This window comes from Arachis hypogaea, chromosome 17 (genome assembly GCF_003086295.3).
Source record: "Arachis hypogaea cultivar Tifrunner chromosome 17, arahy.Tifrunner.gnm2.J5K5, whole genome shotgun sequence".
In the NCBI taxonomy this organism is placed as follows: domain Eukaryota; kingdom Viridiplantae; phylum Streptophyta; class Magnoliopsida; order Fabales; family Fabaceae; genus Arachis; species Arachis hypogaea.
In genome coordinates, this window is record NC_092052.1 from 132,967,294 (window position 1) to 132,983,422 (window position 16,129).

Below are 16,129 nucleotides of genomic sequence, written 5' to 3' on the forward strand. Positions count from 1 at the left end.
GCTGTTGACGGAAGTTGGACGGTTCGGCACACAGCACAAGTTGGTGTCGCTACTGTCCCTTTCACTGTTTTGCTTGTGTGTGGTCCTCATTCTACAATTGTTGTTTGCATTTAGCCATAGTGGGGGTATAGAGAGGTTAAAATATTATTTCTGTTGCCATATATCCTATGAGTTTTATGTATTTAAATAAGATGAAAGTGTAGAGATGTGTTAAAAAATTAGTGAAAGTTGGAACAGATTATTAGGATTGGTTGTTTAAATTGATGTAAGATTGAAGAAACTATGTTGCATGTTTAAACTTTTGAATTAGGAGTTAACAAAATTTTTTTGCATTTTTCCAGATGTCTGAATGTCTGGTAACCCCTGTGTTTCACCATGGGGGGAATTTCAAGAAGGGCAGTGAAGGATTTCTTAGCTACATGCATGGAAAAGTTCATAGGTAGCCACCAATGGATGTTGACCTGATTAATTACTTTTATTTGGTTGAGGCTACGTGGAGTTTAAGGCAATATACTGGTGTGACATGACTGCCCCTGATATGGAATCTGGACTTCATGCCATTCACGGGGATAAAAAAATTAATGAACTAAGGAAGGGTATTAATAAGAACAGGCATACAGATGAATTTTACATCTACTTTGATCATCCTGTGGACTTATCAGAGGTAGTTGGTGAGGGGGTTGGGAAGGACGTTGTGATTTCTAGTGATGGCATTTCCCTTAAGTCATCATCATCTTCCTCTGATGATGGATACGAAAGCACTGAGGATGAGGCTTATAAACCGCCTCCTCCTGGTTATGAGTTTGATGACAGTGGGAGTGATGACAACTTGATTAAGAAGAAGAACAAGTAGAAGACTCAAGTTAAGGAGAGGATGTCACCTAAAGGAAGAAATAAAACTGGTGTGGCTAAGAAGAAAGGGACTAAGTTAGCAGAAGATGGGCCAAAGATGTCCCCTAAAACAACTAAGAAAAGGGCTAGTAGAAAATACTCTAGTGCTAGGAGAAAACATGTGCTAACGGAGGGGCTTGATAAGTAAGGTATGCAGGGAGAGAACAGTGGGCCTGGGCTAGAGCTTGGAGGCCCAAGAAGCTCCAGAAAACATGGGCCTGCTGGACAGGATGCAACAAATGCTGCTGATGGAGCTGAAGACCATGTACCAGACCCAATTGTAGCAGAGCTGGATAGTGAATATGAGAAACCTTATGAGTATGAAAGTAAGGTGTTCAACAGTCCAGTTTCATCTGGAGATGAGGGTAAAACAACCTATGACACTTTTGATGAGGACACTGAATATGGTGAGGGTTTAAGGTTACATGATAGTTTATCATATAATTAGAATGGTTAAGGATTTATCATATAAGGTTCTTTAAGGTTTGATTTATCGTATAATTAGAATGGTTAAGGATTTAAGTGTCACATGATAGTTTGGTCAGATTTTTAATTGTCATTGCAAAAATTGATGAAGCATTTAATTGCCATCTCTGTATAATGACACACACAAAACCGGGTTGGTGAGGAAAACAATCTGAATGCTAGTGTTAAAGGAACTTCTCTGGATCATGTGGTAAGTAGTTTGTAGGGTTACTTAGTTTAAATGTGTTCATAAGTTTTATTGTTGACTATAGATTGAGATGTATACTATTCATGAATGTAGACAAAGGCAAAAAAACAAAAAAAAAAACTACCTAAATTAGCACCAAAAGAAGTTTCAATAGTGGGACAAGGAGATGAAATTCCTCTTTCACAGTCTGCTCCCCAACTAGATGTTGTAAGTGACATAATTCACAATTGCATTATATTTAGCAATGTCTTAATCTTATTTTTTGTTTTACACATTGCAATACTGTTGGTTTACAGGTAGCATCTGAGACCCCCCAACTTACATAACCCACCTCCGCAAAGGATGAAGCAACCAATTGTTAGGCCACCAATTTCCTCCACCTTTGTTCAAGGTTCTATGGGGAATTAAATTCCTCTAATCATTGGACCTCAATTCAGGCCTCCTACTCCTACCAACACACAAATTCCACCCAACAATGGGATTAATGTTCCTACTGGATCAAAGATGCCTAAACCAAGTCAACAACATGGTCTTAGTGTCGAGACAATGGCCGCAACAACTTCCGGGACTGCATCAAGACTATTCAAGTTCATTCCCACTCTTGGATTTAGGCCTCCTAGGAAGAACTAGAAGTGTAGTCCTACGTTTATATTCCAACAAGTTGATGATGTCTTTTTGATAAACTAACTTACATACAGCTACAACAAACAGTTTTTTGCTTTCTGTTTTGATAGCCCATGTGAATTAAGGACCTATAATACTCTATTTATCTTTGTGTTGCTGATGTTGGTATATAGGGCTATATGTTGCCCACTTTTGGAGTCACCTTGTGCACAAGATGTTGACATTTGGTAACTGTATGAACTTGTTAATGTTACATATTACTGTTAGTTATTATTGGATTGCTTTTCATGGAATGAAAGAACTTGAGTATAACACATTCTATTTTTTGACACAGTCAATCTTTTCCAAACAAACAACACAACTATTCCATTTAATAAATTCGGATTTACACTGTTAAGTGATACAACTATCTCAACAACAGGCACTTTCAACACAAAACCAACATTATACACTAACTATCTGCTTTCCAATTTAACAGAGATAATTTGCAAATACAACTCCAAAGACAAACACAACAGCCATCAATGGATAACTAAAAGACCTATAACACTTAACATGCCTAGAATTTTTCATCTACAACTCTAACCCAGAAACTCTGTCCTCTAGCTTTGTCACTTTTTCCTCCAAAGAAATTGTTGTATCCAACAAATGATTTTGCTTTGGATTCCGACCATAAAGACTGTCATCATTTATTTGCTCCTCTTCAAATTGTGAAACATATTCATCCAGCCATAGAAAATATTTGCAATGAGATTCTGCAGTCTGCACAGTAAAAAGAAGAAAAACTAGAATTGCAATGAAGAGATGCTTGCTACAGATCTTGGCAGGAATATGAACATAACTAATTATTTCATACCTTGAAATTTGGGCATCCAAAGAATAGCCTATTAGGATTCGACTGTGTTGACGAAAGGAATAGAATTGCATGAATCCCACAATTGCATCTCAGGACAACGAATCTTTTCTTCTTCCTCGCTCTAGTACTACCAACGGAGCTCACAGAAATACTCCTACCCTCATCGTTTGATGCATCTCTTTCACTCCCACGATCTCTGCTATTGCTCATGCTGGTATCGGTTCCATACACGAAACAGGGAAGATAGACGACCAGACTCGTCTAATAAAGACACCTGGAACCCTAAAAACGATGGCGTTTTTGTGTTGTGGACGAGGACAGAAAGGACCCTGTACATTTCACCTAGCCATGTGGGATTCCATCTTCCACGTAACCGCCCAAGCCATCCATGTCATCCACTCGCCTACACACGTCAGTAATTTCTATCGAGTTTTCACTGTGAAAGTCACAGAAGGACCGCGTTGGCAAACAGAGCACATGGTCAGGGACCGAAATAGATCATGTTTTTGGTTAAGGGTTGCGTTGTCATTCGGAGAAATGGACAGGGACCGGGTTGGTACTTTACTCGAAATTTAACACATTGTCACAGGCGAAGGGAGCGTTTATAAAGACTTTATTTCATGTCTTTTTTGCAGGCTTGTAGTGTGAAAACGAAATTCAAAATTTACCTTCATTTTTTCGTTGTGTACTTTTGCGATAATAGGAGAGGATTCTGCCGTATTTTTGCAGGCCTCTATTACAGATATAAAAGATCTTGTTTTACATTTAATTCAAAAATGTAACTAAATGCACATAAAAAACAAAAAAATCTTATTTTCATTTTATATTTGTGCAAAAACACAACTAAATACAAAAAATGATATATTTTTGTAACTACATTTAAAAGTGGTAAATAATTAATTTTTTAATTTTAAATAAAAAAAACATATGTTTGCATACATAACCAAAAGAAGAAGGAGCAATGAGAGAAGGTGAGAGCAGGGGAGGACCCTTATGGGAAAAACACAGTGAGGTCGTTGGTAATGCCGGCGGAAGAGACAAATGGAGAGTGGGGGAGGATTTGTATCTAGTGTTAAGGAGGAAAATAATCTTGGGAGAGTAGCTAAGCCTCTGAGAGTGTCGTTTAGAGACAAAGTGGGGGGGCGAGAAAACAGCTGCGTCCTTTGCTTTGGCAGGGACGTTAAGCGAGGTTAAAATAGGTATTGTGAAAGGGAAGTAAGGTGACTCTATGCCACCATGTGTGACTTTTACTGAGGAGGCAAGGAATGCTCTAGCACAACCTTACAGGGATGGTATTGTGATCAAGGTATTGGACAAGTATTATAGTTATACGGCGCTAATCCATAAACTCAGTTCTGTTTGGTGTATAAAGGGCGGTTATGATCTATTGGACGTTGGTTACGACTAATTCCTTGTGAAATTTAATTCAATAGAGGATAGAGTGAGAGTTGTGCTAAGAGGCCCATGGTTGATCGATAGGAACTATGTCGCGGTGAAGCCTTAGACACAAGATTTTAGGTCGGGTGAAAATTCTTTTGGTTCAACGTTACTATGAAATTGAATTGCGGGGCTGCCTATTTGATGCTATCAAGAAGAGAATATGATGTGTATTGCAGAAGCAGTTGGAAAGCCTCGGATAGATCAGCTGGGCAGAAGAGGAGAATTGGCTGTGAATTTAGAAGCTTCATGTCCCAGAAAAATACAAACTCTTGATATGACTCTGTCTTCATAACGCTATTCCTTCGACGAATTTCAGATATAGTCGTGGTTTAACTACTTTTAATATATGTCACAGATGTAACGCTATTCCTAAAACTCTTTTGCACTATACTCTCTGAAATTGTCCCAAGGCTAATATAATTTGGACTGCTTTGGGTCTCACTATAGCAAACATTAACCTATCCTTTTGGTTAAAGGACAGCTGCAAGTATGGTAAATTTTTATCTTCTTTTCGGCTCTTTAGTGGATTTGGCCTGATAGGAATAATAAGCTTTTTAACTTTGAAGATCCTTAGAATGTGGACAGGTGATTAGTTTGATTAGAGGGCCAATTAGGGAGTTGCATACTATTTGTACCAAGCATCATTTCTTAAGTCCTCCATCTCCTTGGCTATTTTGGGTACCTCCCTCTATCAATGCTATTAAAATTAATTGTGAGGCTAGTCTTTATAGTTAAAATGGTATTGTTGGTTTTATTTGTATTATTCGAAATTCTGATAGATGTTAATTGAAGAGTTATGGTGATTTTATTATAACTGACAGTGTTCTTCGGGCTAAACTCTATGCTATTTAGAGGGGTCTTGTTCTTGTTTGGATTGTGATTATCAGGAAGTTTTGTGTGAAACAAATTGCTTAGAGACTTTTTCTTTGCAGACAAAGAGACTTGATGATGCAATGCAAAAGCAAAATTTGGTGAATAAAGTCCAAGATATCTTGACATGAAACTGGAGAGCTAATATTTCTTTGATGAGGAATGCTAGGAGGCCAGCACTTTTGTTAAATTCTGACTAGCACTTAACCATCAAAAGGAAATTGAATGATTCTACACCATTAGATACAATTTCACACCATTAAAAATATCATTAATGACTAATTGATGGCTAAAAACCACAAAATCTGCTAGCCCCTTAGAGTTTCTCTTCTTTGATCCAGAGATAAGCCAATAGTGCCACCAACTTCATAACTAAAAAAATTTTATTAAGTACAGAATATTATGTGGAGTACCTACAACCTTCAAATGACCTTCTTCATCTAATTTCTTTAGATTATAACTCTACTATGTGATTTGGCGTGTTTGTTTGTTTGTTTTTTTTCTTTTTATCTTTTATCTTTAGTCACAAAAAAATAACCAAAAGAGGAGAAACCTCATATTCTGAAAATGGAGCTCATACAAGATATATGACCGTTGACATTTTAGGCTTGATTGTGAACTAGGAATTGGGAGAAAAAGAAAAAAGTAGGAAAGACTTGTGAAATTAATTTTTGAATTTTCATATAGAAAACTCTTCATGTTCTTTCAACTTTGGTTCCCCTCCAAAATTCCAAATTGCAAATAATCTCATAATTAATTGAGATAGGCTTCTACTACTAATGTCTCTTCGCTAAATTCAACTGAAAAAAAAAAATATACACGCTCAAAGCAACTTTTTTTTTTCCAGTAGTTAAGTTTTCAATACCGTAATAATATATTTTCCTTTCTCTAATGAAAAGCGACGTGAAATATTGCCTAAGAATATTATCGCAACTATAATAATGATCATGATGCTAAGCTTCCTTATCATTAGGTTAGACTTGGTTATCTCATATAATTGAAATCCAAAAACTTAAACTGATTTTTGGATTCACCAAGGATCGAACTCTTAACCTTTCGAATTTAAGGCTCTAATACCATGTCATGATACAACTCATCTTAAAAACTTCAGCTGATAGAAAAATGTAATACTAATGATTATATCTTTAATACTCCCTAAGCCTCCATTGTATAAATATTATTGTATAAATATTTCATTGGCTCCTCGTTTTTTCCCTTGAAATATATTCAATCCTCGATTTCATTCGCTCAATACCAAAACAAATGCATCGCCAAATTATATTAAGAATCGACGCCATTCGAATAAGAAAAATTCATTATGTACTAAAACAGTGAAGTCACAAATATCTCATAATACTCTTCAAATCACAAAAATAATGCTATCGATAGAACAACACATAAGAAATCTCTGCACAGCAATACAATACGATACAGAAGAGGAGAAAACTACTACATGCTTCGTCTCCATAAAATCCACCCTGAAGAAGAAAATTAAGACGATAATCCACCATCTACAAGCTCAGATCCTGAGAGAAGATCCGAAGACGAGAGCAGCGGCGGCAGTAAAGATACCGGCGACAAAGGACGGAGAGATGGCGGCGGCGGCAGAGGTAGGGCTGGGAGCCGGCGCATCAGCGGCATGAGCAGCGCCGACGATGGCGACCAGCACCGCCATTGTGGCCATGACTGCGAGCTTAGTGGAAGCCATTGATGATGCTTTCTCTTTTTAGGATTTTAATTTGGACCACTGATTTTGAGAAGAGACTAGAGATATTATTGCAGCGAAGCTAAGTTTGAAGGAAAAAGAGTGTGTTCAGTGGTTATATATAAGGGAGTTGGGTGAAGAGAGGTTGCGGGCAGTCGGGGCAGCTGCCCGAATTTACAGTCTGGCCAATGAATATAGAGTGCCAGCTAATTCCGTTACTAATAATGCAAATTTTTCAATTTTTGTAACAGATTCTAGTTTGATGTGACCGATGTGCAACGACGTTGTTTCGTTAATTCTTCATCTAAAGGCGAAGCCGGCTTCAATCCCACGCTGCCATTAGGGGTGGTAATATGTACCCTATCTACGGGTATTTAATTCGACCCCATTCGATCGGATAGGGTTGTCAACCCGATCCGCAGTAGATAGGGTAGAATTTTCGTGCGAGTTGGGTAGGGTGCGGGTTGAGCCTCAACCCTACCCGATCAACCCGCACCCTATATATGTATATGTTATGTACTTATATAAAAATATATTTTAAGTGGATGTTGAACTAAAAACTTCTCACTAAATACAAAAGATCCTTAGTCATTAAAAGAAGATTATTAATTGATAATTTAATAAATTTTTTTTACATAAAAGTCAATTTTATTTTAAATTATCATCAAATTATATAATAACGTTGCATTTTTTTTAACCCGCGGATTAAGAGCAGGTAGGGTTAAAGTTGATATATTCTCAACCCGCGAGTAAGATAGGGTTGAGTTTATATAAAAATTTCAACCCGCAGATAGAATTAGGGTTGACTCCAAGCCCTACTCTAACCTACTCATTGTGCCACCTAATTTATGCCTCCCTTATTCTCACTATGATTCTGATTTGTAAACCTTTTTTTTTAAGTCGCACTTATTTGTCATTATTATAGTAAGTAATATTATTACAAGTACAAGATTTTTTTTATCAATTTAGTTTAATAGTTGAATTTGATTTAAAAATAGATTTGTAAGTGTAATATTTTTCTAGTAGAATATATATTAGGACTAATAAACCAAACTTTTCTAAAAAAAATAGTGTATGCCATACTATATAGGCAAGTTACATTCCATAAGATGAAAGTGTAGGCCAGCGATGGAATCATTTGATTTGAAAGACAGCAAGGAAAGGATGAGACACAGCCACACAGAGGCATAGAGAATCGGCGTTTCTTCTTTCTTTATTTGATTTCCACACATGTTTTTATAAAAAAATATTAGATGATCAATATTTTTTTTATATTTATTGTGTTTAAATTAGAATATTATCTTAATAATAATTTTATAGTTGTATAAATAATTAAGAAATTTATTATGAAATTAGGTGCGCAATCATGCCCACTGCAATTTGGAGTTGTCGTCGGGGCCCACAATGTGAGGGAAGGTACAGACAGTAAGACACAAACCCTCGAAATCAAACCTTATTTAGTAAAATTAATTATAGACCAAAAATTTTATAATTGGCAAATTAAATGATAAATTATGGTAAGTTCTTAATAAGCAACAAATTGAAAGATAAATTAGGTTATTAACCGGATGCCGCCTGCAACTTTCAAACTTTTCAGGTCATTAGGAAATTATAATACCTCATTGGCAAAAACATTATACATATACCACGTTCTATACCAATCCATCAATGAAATTGAAGTAAGCAACCTAAAACAAATAAAAAAAACCAGTATATTCATCGTGGTGAAAACTCAGGTGCAGTCGACTTTACGTGAAGTTAATAATTAAGAGCCGTTAGATGGAAATTTAGTCAAATAAATCAAATCATCTAAAGACTCTTAATTATCAACTTCACGTGAAATCGACTGCACATGAGTTTCCACCATTCAACATATCAAATATAAAAATCACGAGGAATTTGTTTCTCTTAATGAGAGAAAAATGCGACCTCAAAACAATCATCTTCAGCGAAAGCATTGCCTAAAACACACTATATACCTACACCTACGTACAGCACATCGAATTTTTGTAGCACCTAAGTTCCTTTTCTTTTTACACGGCATCTCTCAACTCGACGGATCAAAGACTAATCCATCGTTAATCGAAACTCCATTTAAGAATTTGCTGATGACCAATGAATTACTGCATGCATAAGGCGAAATTCAAACACCAATACTTGCTTAAGTGAGCTAACCACTTAACCGACTCAAATTGGTTTGTAGCAGCTAAGTCCTTATTCAACGCTCTATACTTTCCAATGGTAGTCAGGTAGTGTAGTGATCTAGAAGCCCAGGACCCTTGGTTCTATTTGTAACAGAGGTTCCAAAGCACTGGGAGCAAATTTTCTAGCAAAGAGAAAACAAACTGTAATGTTTCTGCCATTATAGAGGCATTTGTGACCTTCCCGAACTCTCTTGAAAAAGTCCAGTGTGATATCTGTTTTTCCAAATGTAGCAGGGTGAGCTCCACCCCTGGACCAGTCTACCCATGTTATGCTCCTATTTGCCAACAGATTTCCTGCTTGAATGGTTAGCATGGTGGGGAAGTAGTGCTCATCCACGTAACACGCCGGTCTACAAAATTGTTCGAATTTCGGATAAAATCTGGTGTCTTCAACAATGTTGATGGCAAGCTTTCGATTTATTTCGAACCACTGAGATCCTTTGCGCCACTCAGTGATATTCACAACTGGGGCCATGTTTTCATTATAGCGACCTCTACCGTAGGGACCAGGATCATCAAATGCACCAATGAAGCTGTACTTGGATTTCATTATGTAATGGTAGATGGCACTAAAACCATAGAGAGGGATGCATGATTCAGACAGAAGAATGAACCACTCGTTTGAGATGTCAAGCAATGCATTAGCAAGAAGTCTTCGTTCGGCATCACACATGCTCATCCTTCCCCACTCAGAGACCTGCACAGAGATGTCCATGTAGTGATTTAAATTCTTGATATATCAATTGGAAACCATGTTCTCGGAAGTTTATATGAAAACTCAAGGCTAAGCTGCTAAGGGGGGCAAAACATAGAATAGAAATTAAGCAAGAACAAAGAAAGGTACAAAATAAAAATCTAAAACTTTGAAGTGCAGAAGTTTGCAACCACTTACTCAGTAACTTCTTTCTTGCTTTTGGTAGCCAAAACTCAGAGATTCAAGAGACATGAGATATGATTGTTTTAGGTGGCATCTAAGTCCCTACTTGAATCAACTTAAATAGTGAATAGAAGTTGTGTGAAACTGCCACTCAGCATTATTTCATAATCCTAAGGAAATTAACCATCCAGCAAACATGTACAAGTATACACCTCTCCTTTACACATCAGATTTGCAGAGGCAATGTACTCTACACATAACAACTCTGAATTTTGTTTATGTCTCTAAATCCTATCCCAACTCAGTACTCATCTTCAAGCTATACAATTCACACTTTGAAGCATCAAAATGAGTGCACCATACCCTAATAGCACCACTATTTCTCAGTAAAATTTACATATTAGAATGCTCATAATTGGATTGCAATTTAGAGATTGCCAAGCTACAACCCGAAGGTAACATCCCTGCATGATCTCCACACTATACATGCCCTCATTAGCCTCTTAATTATCATAGTTTGGCAAGCTTATATAGTAATCTAGTAAGACCAACAAAATTATCCATACCAACACCGGGCGAAATTCAAAAATAAAAAATATAAATAGTATAGAGTGCGCAGAACCTAATTTTTCAGAAAAAATACATTCTAAGCAAAACCTTAAAACTGGTATAAAGATTTCTTTTGAAAAAATGAAAATTTTGAACTTCCCTGCAAAAATGAACAATGTATGCAAAGTGCAAACCACTAAACTAGCATTGATAATGCATTACCAACTGAAGACATGTATATTGTGGCAAAATGAACAAATCTCAACCAAAAATCCATACCTGGCTAGGGATTTGCCTGTTATAAAACGGAGATGAAGGAGGAAATGTAGCTTGATATGATGGCAGGGAATGAATATAGATGGAGTAAAGCCCTTCATGTCCCTTCAGAAACTTCGCCCAAAGAGGTGCGAGAGGCAACGGTCCCTTGGTCAGAAACATGAATGCAATCTTGGGAACTCTGGCAAAAGGATACTTCTTTATTCTTGGCACAAAGGAGGCTCTCCACAACAGTTCCTTATCACTCATATTGTGCATCAAGTTTGAGGGAGGCCTAATCCAATCCTCCAAACTAGTTGCCTCCTCATAACACGACCCGAAACCGGAGCTTCTTGCATTCATCACTAGGCTGTCCACACCGAAAAGCCTAACCGTGTATACAATGATGACCGAGAACACGACACATAGAACAATAAACAGAACAAGTAGCCGCGGTGATCGCAGAGGCAACACTTTGAATCGGTTGGTCCTGCTCAACACCCCTGTCTCCTTTCCTTCTTCTAAGGACACCATGACCCTCGATTGCATCTTCCCAAAAACAAAATCCTAGGGATCAATCAGCCTCAAACCTTAGCTAATCAATCCGGGATGAAAGTGGATTTTGACCAGCAACCAAAATAACCGCAAATACAGATGCAAATCCAAATCCAGAGTCCTATTTACCATCCCACAATAAAGGTCTGAAATTTATCACAACATGGCTATCAAAGTTTCAAAATTTCTTCCATAACATAACCACCCTAACCTCGGCACTAGAACATTCATATTGTAGATCTGAAAAGGGGCGCAAGAGTGAGGGGAATCAACTCTAAACATGTGATGTCGGAGAGACCAAGGTTGCATAGACTTGTAGCACGTGGGGTACTACTCTAAGTCAGAACCAACCATTAATCAAAGCTCTAAAGCAAAACCTCTCTGAAGACAACAATATAAGACAAAAGGAATAACCTTTTTTTATTAGTATTATTTTAATTACCTAGTCAGCTGAATCAGCAAAACCAATGGAGTTGGTGCAGCAGATTCTTCAAATCATCAAAGGGTTAGTATACAGAATAAACTGCAGATTCAGCAAAGCATGTAACGGAATGGATCAAGTGGGAGTAAGAAACAGAAGAGAAAGAAAGTGATGAGATGAAATGAGAGGATGAGTTTGGAAAAATGGAGAAGGTGACAAGCCCCGAGTTTGTTAAGAGAGTTGACACATCGCTGCCATGTAATAATGCAGCTACCACACCCATTCTTCAACCAACTCTCTCGCCTTCTTCATTTTTTTTTTCTTTCCTAATTTTCTTATTAGTCTCCGCTAATCAATAGCAAAAACGTAATTTACACCCACCTCAGGAAGTTTTGTTTAATTTTTCACCTATTTCCTGAGCTTTTAGTTGACACATATTTTCAAATTGATATTGACATGTTACAATCTTCTAGACGTTGTTCTTTGTTGTTAGTAAGTAGTAACACGAGATATAGTTCTTTATCTTTTCAAGGTTGCATAGATTTTTGAGTAATATTTCCCCTATTTATCTATAATTATAACCAAATATTAAAAACAAAAAATTGTGATGGGGGATATATTAACGCCGGAGATTGAGGTTTACTAATATTGACTAAGATAGACATGTGTAAGCAAAGAAATAACAGGTATTTCGGGATAATTTTATGTGATTTGAACCTGAAGGTAATGTTCAATTTTTTATTAGGGTTGTATCCGATATTTTTTAATGTCGAGGTATCCTGTCTGATGTCTTAGTGAGGAGGGGAGTGGTATCTGTAAAATATTTCAAATACAGGACGGCAGAATAGCTACAATCCACTCAGATCGCCAATAAGCTCGGCAGTGCTACAACGCAAGCCTGAAAAGGTTGGCCGCAAAACAGGAGTTCCACCAAGAAGTCAAAGCAATTCACAGTACGAACGAGGTATTGTCTCTAGCGGAGCTTGACCCCAGAGAAGACACCCAAGAAAAACCTCAGCCAGCGGACGAGCTCGTGAAGGTCTCGCAGTCTCGCTGACTTCAAAGCCAGAACACGTCACATATATCGGCCAAGCACTCCAGGAACAACAAAGAACAGAACTCATAAGAGTATTGCAAGCGAACGCTGATCTCTTCGCCTGGACTCTAGCAGATATGCCAGGGATAGACCCTAACATTATCTGTCACAAACTCGCCACTGATAGAGCCGTCCGACCTATAGCTCAGAAGAAGAGGAATCTTGGAACAGAGAAATCAAAGGCGGCCTTAGAAGAAACCAGAAAGCTTCTCAGTGCAAACTTCATTAAGGAAATCCGATTCACAACATGGCTATCTAACGTGGTAATGGTAAGAAAAAACTCAGGTAAATAGCGCATGTGCGTCGACTTTACAGATTTGAACAAAGCATGTCCTAAGGATGCATACCCTTTGCCAAACATTGACAAGCTTGTAGACAACGCATCAGGTTTCAAAAGCTTGAGCTTCATGGATGTATACTCTGGCTACAACCAGATCCTTATGCATCCAGAAGACCAAAATAAAACAGCATTTATAACTGAGCATGGAAATTTTTGTTATAGAGTAATGCCATTTGGCCTAAAGAATGCAGGTGCAACCTACCAACGGCTGATGGACAAAGTGTTTCGTCATCAAATAGGTCGGAACATGGAAATCTATGTGGACGATATGGTCGCCAAGACCACTCAGGAAAAGTCGCATTGCGACGACCTCAAGGAGATATTTGAACAGATCCGAGCATACAACATGAGGCTCAATCCAGAGAAATGTGCGTTTGGAGTTCAAGGAGGCAAGTTCCTTGGGTTCATATTGACCTCAAGAGGAATTGAAGCAAACCCCGAAAAATGTGAGACGATACTTAACATGGCAAGCCCAAGAATAATAAAAGAAGTACAACAACTGGCAAAAAAAGTAGCAGCACTATCTCGGTTCCTGCCAGCAGCATCAAGCCGATCATACCATTTCTTCCAAACAATATCAAAAAATAAAAAATTCCAGTGGACAGAAGAATGAGATAAAGCGTTCGCCAAACTCAAGACCATTCTGTCATCACCACCCGTGCTACATAGACCAGAAGTCGGTAAACCTTTATATTTATATTTATCTGTCTCTAACTGTTCTATAAGCTCGGCTCTAGTCATTGAGACAGGAAAAATACAACAACTAGTATACTTCATCAGCAGAGTCATGCAATCAACGGAGCAAAGATATATGAGGATAGAACAGCTAGCCTTAGCACTAGTAATAACGGCAAGAAGACTCAGGCACTACTTCCAAAGCCACACGATAATAATCAGGACCAACCAACCATTAAGACAAATACTGACAAAACCAGAATTGGCTGGGCGTCTGACCAAATGGTCTATCGAGCTCTCAGAATTCGACATCCAATATCAACCAAGGACGGCCTTGAAAGCATAGATCCTCGCAGACTTCATCTCAGAATTGACCCCGGATGAGCTCAATAAACATTGGGAACTACATGTTCATGGGGCGTCCAGCCGAGGAGGAAGCGGAGCAGGGATAATCCTGAAAGAAGGAGACAAAGTGGTAGCCGAGCAATCCCTCCAGTTCCACTTTTCGGCAAGCAACAATCAGGCCGAATATGAGGCCCTCATAGTGGGACTCAAGCTAGCCCTAAATCTCCAAGCAAAAATCCTGACAGCACACTGTGATTCCCTTTTAGTGGTACAACAAATTCGAGGAGAATTTCAGGTAAAAGATCCCTTGCTAGAACGGTACTGGCTCCTAGCAAAGGATCTCATTTCAAAATTTGGCTCATTTATTATTCTGCATGTACATAGAGAAAAGAACGTTAGAGCAGGCATATTATCCAAATTTTCCGCCACTAGGGCGGATACACAAACATCGGCATTATCACAAGTAACACTTAAAAAACCAAGCATTGAACTATTATCTATAACAAGCATTAACCACCTCCGAGACTGGAGAACACCTTTCCTTGAATACATCAATGTAGGTATCATTCCCAGAGACGAGCTCAACCCACAGCACTTCAGACGAAAAGCGAGCCTCTACACAAATATAGCTGGAGAGCTATACAAGCGCGGTTTCTCACAACCATTGCTAAAATGCCTAAACAAAGACGAGGCACAAGAAGTGATGGACGAAGTCCATGAGGGAGTTTGTGGGAACCACATCGGAGGTCGGGTCCTCGCCGCAAAGATCGCCCGAACAGGGTATTATTGGCCGACCATGAAAAGGGATTGCATAACAAAAGTCAAGACATGTGACAAATATTAAAAACATGCAGCCATCTCTACAAAACCGGCTGAAGCATTACACAGCATGGAGGTAAGCTGGCCCTTCCACAGATGGGGGCTCGACATTCTCGGGCCATTCCCAATAGCTCTGGGACAGGTAAAATTTCTTTTAGTATCAATAGACTATTTCTCAAAATGGATAGAAGCACAACCACTAGCAAAAATAACTGCCGAAAAGGTACGATCTTTCATATGGAAAAATATCATATGTCGATTTGGAATACCAAAAGAGATAATATCGGACAATGGTAGACAATTTACCGATAATAAGCTCGGCTCATTTCTAAAAAATTTTAATATACAGCACCATTTTAGCTCGGTCGAACACCCACAAACCAATGGGCAGGCCGAAACTGCTAACTGAGTTATATTGCAGGCAATAAAGAAAAAGCTCGATAATACAAAAGGGGAATGGGCGGAACTAATACCAGAAGTATTATGGAGTTACAACACCACAATACAAACAACAACGGGTGAAACACCCTTCAAGCTGGTCTATGGGTCAGAAGCTTTAATCCCGGTGGAGGTCGGAATCCCCACGCTAAGAGCTGACCTATATGACGAACAATACAATATAGATTTAAGAAATGCCGAGCTTGATCTCGCAGAAGAGGACCGAGAAATCACCGTCATTAAACAAAGAGCCCAGAAACAGCTGGTAGAAAGAAGGCACAATAAAAAAGTGGTGCCAAGGACATTCGAGGAGGGCGACTTAGTCCTCAGACGAACAGAAGAAGCCAGACGACCTCCTTCACATGGAAACTCGCCGCAAATTGGGAAGGACCATTCCGAGTATCCAGAGTACTCGGAATGGGGCCTACCAGCTACAAACATTACAAGGAAATCCAATTTCAGGAAACTGGAATATTTCTTCCCTAAAGTTGTATAG

At 38.4% G+C, this 16,129-nt stretch overlaps 2 protein-coding genes across 2 annotated transcripts; one reads left to right on the top strand and one right to left on the bottom strand.

Moving 5' to 3' along the window:
* Positions 1-8,641: 8,641 nt before the first annotated feature.
* Positions 8,642-12,326, bottom strand: LOC112764419 (glycosyltransferase BC10). The gene is made up of 3 exons (XM_025810004.3): positions 11,942-12,326; positions 10,969-11,739; positions 8,642-9,960 (listed from the first exon to the last, which is right to left on the bottom strand). Exons 2-3 carry the CDS (start codon positions 11,491-11,493, stop codon positions 9,322-9,324), a joined length of 1,164 nt encoding a protein of 387 aa, XP_025665789.1. The 5' UTR covers positions 11,494-11,739; positions 11,942-12,326; the 3' UTR covers positions 8,642-9,321.
* A 986-nt stretch (positions 12,327-13,312) lies between these two features.
* Positions 13,313-16,129, top strand: LOC140180787 (uncharacterized). The gene is made up of 4 exons (XM_072222083.1): positions 13,313-13,802; positions 14,388-15,156; positions 15,265-15,337; positions 15,617-16,129. The coding sequence occupies exons 1-4, from the start codon at positions 13,313-13,315 to the stop codon at positions 16,127-16,129; spliced, it is 1,845 nt and encodes a 614-aa protein (XP_072078184.1).

Bases quoted from the DNA above. Each gene is read 5' to 3' on its own strand.
- LOC112764419 (XM_025810004.3), bottom strand. From the start codon at position 11,493: ATGCAATCGAGGGTCATGGTGTCCTTAGAAGAAGGAAAGGAGACAGGG. The intron at 9,961-10,968 runs GTATGGATTTTT...ATCTCTGTGCAG, and splicing joins ACAGGCAAATCCCTAGCCAG to GTCTCTGAGTGGGGAAGGAT.
- LOC140180787 (XM_072222083.1), top strand. From the start codon at position 13,313: ATGTGCGTCGACTTTACAGATTTGAACAAAGCATGTCCTAAGGATGCA. The intron at 13,803-14,387 runs GTGAGACGATAC...AGATCCTCGCAG, and splicing joins TGAAGCAAACCCCGAAAAAT to ACTTCATCTCAGAATTGACC. The intron at 15,157-15,264 runs GTATTATTGGCC...AGCATTACACAG, and splicing joins GCAAAGATCGCCCGAACAGG to CATGGAGGTAAGCTGGCCCT.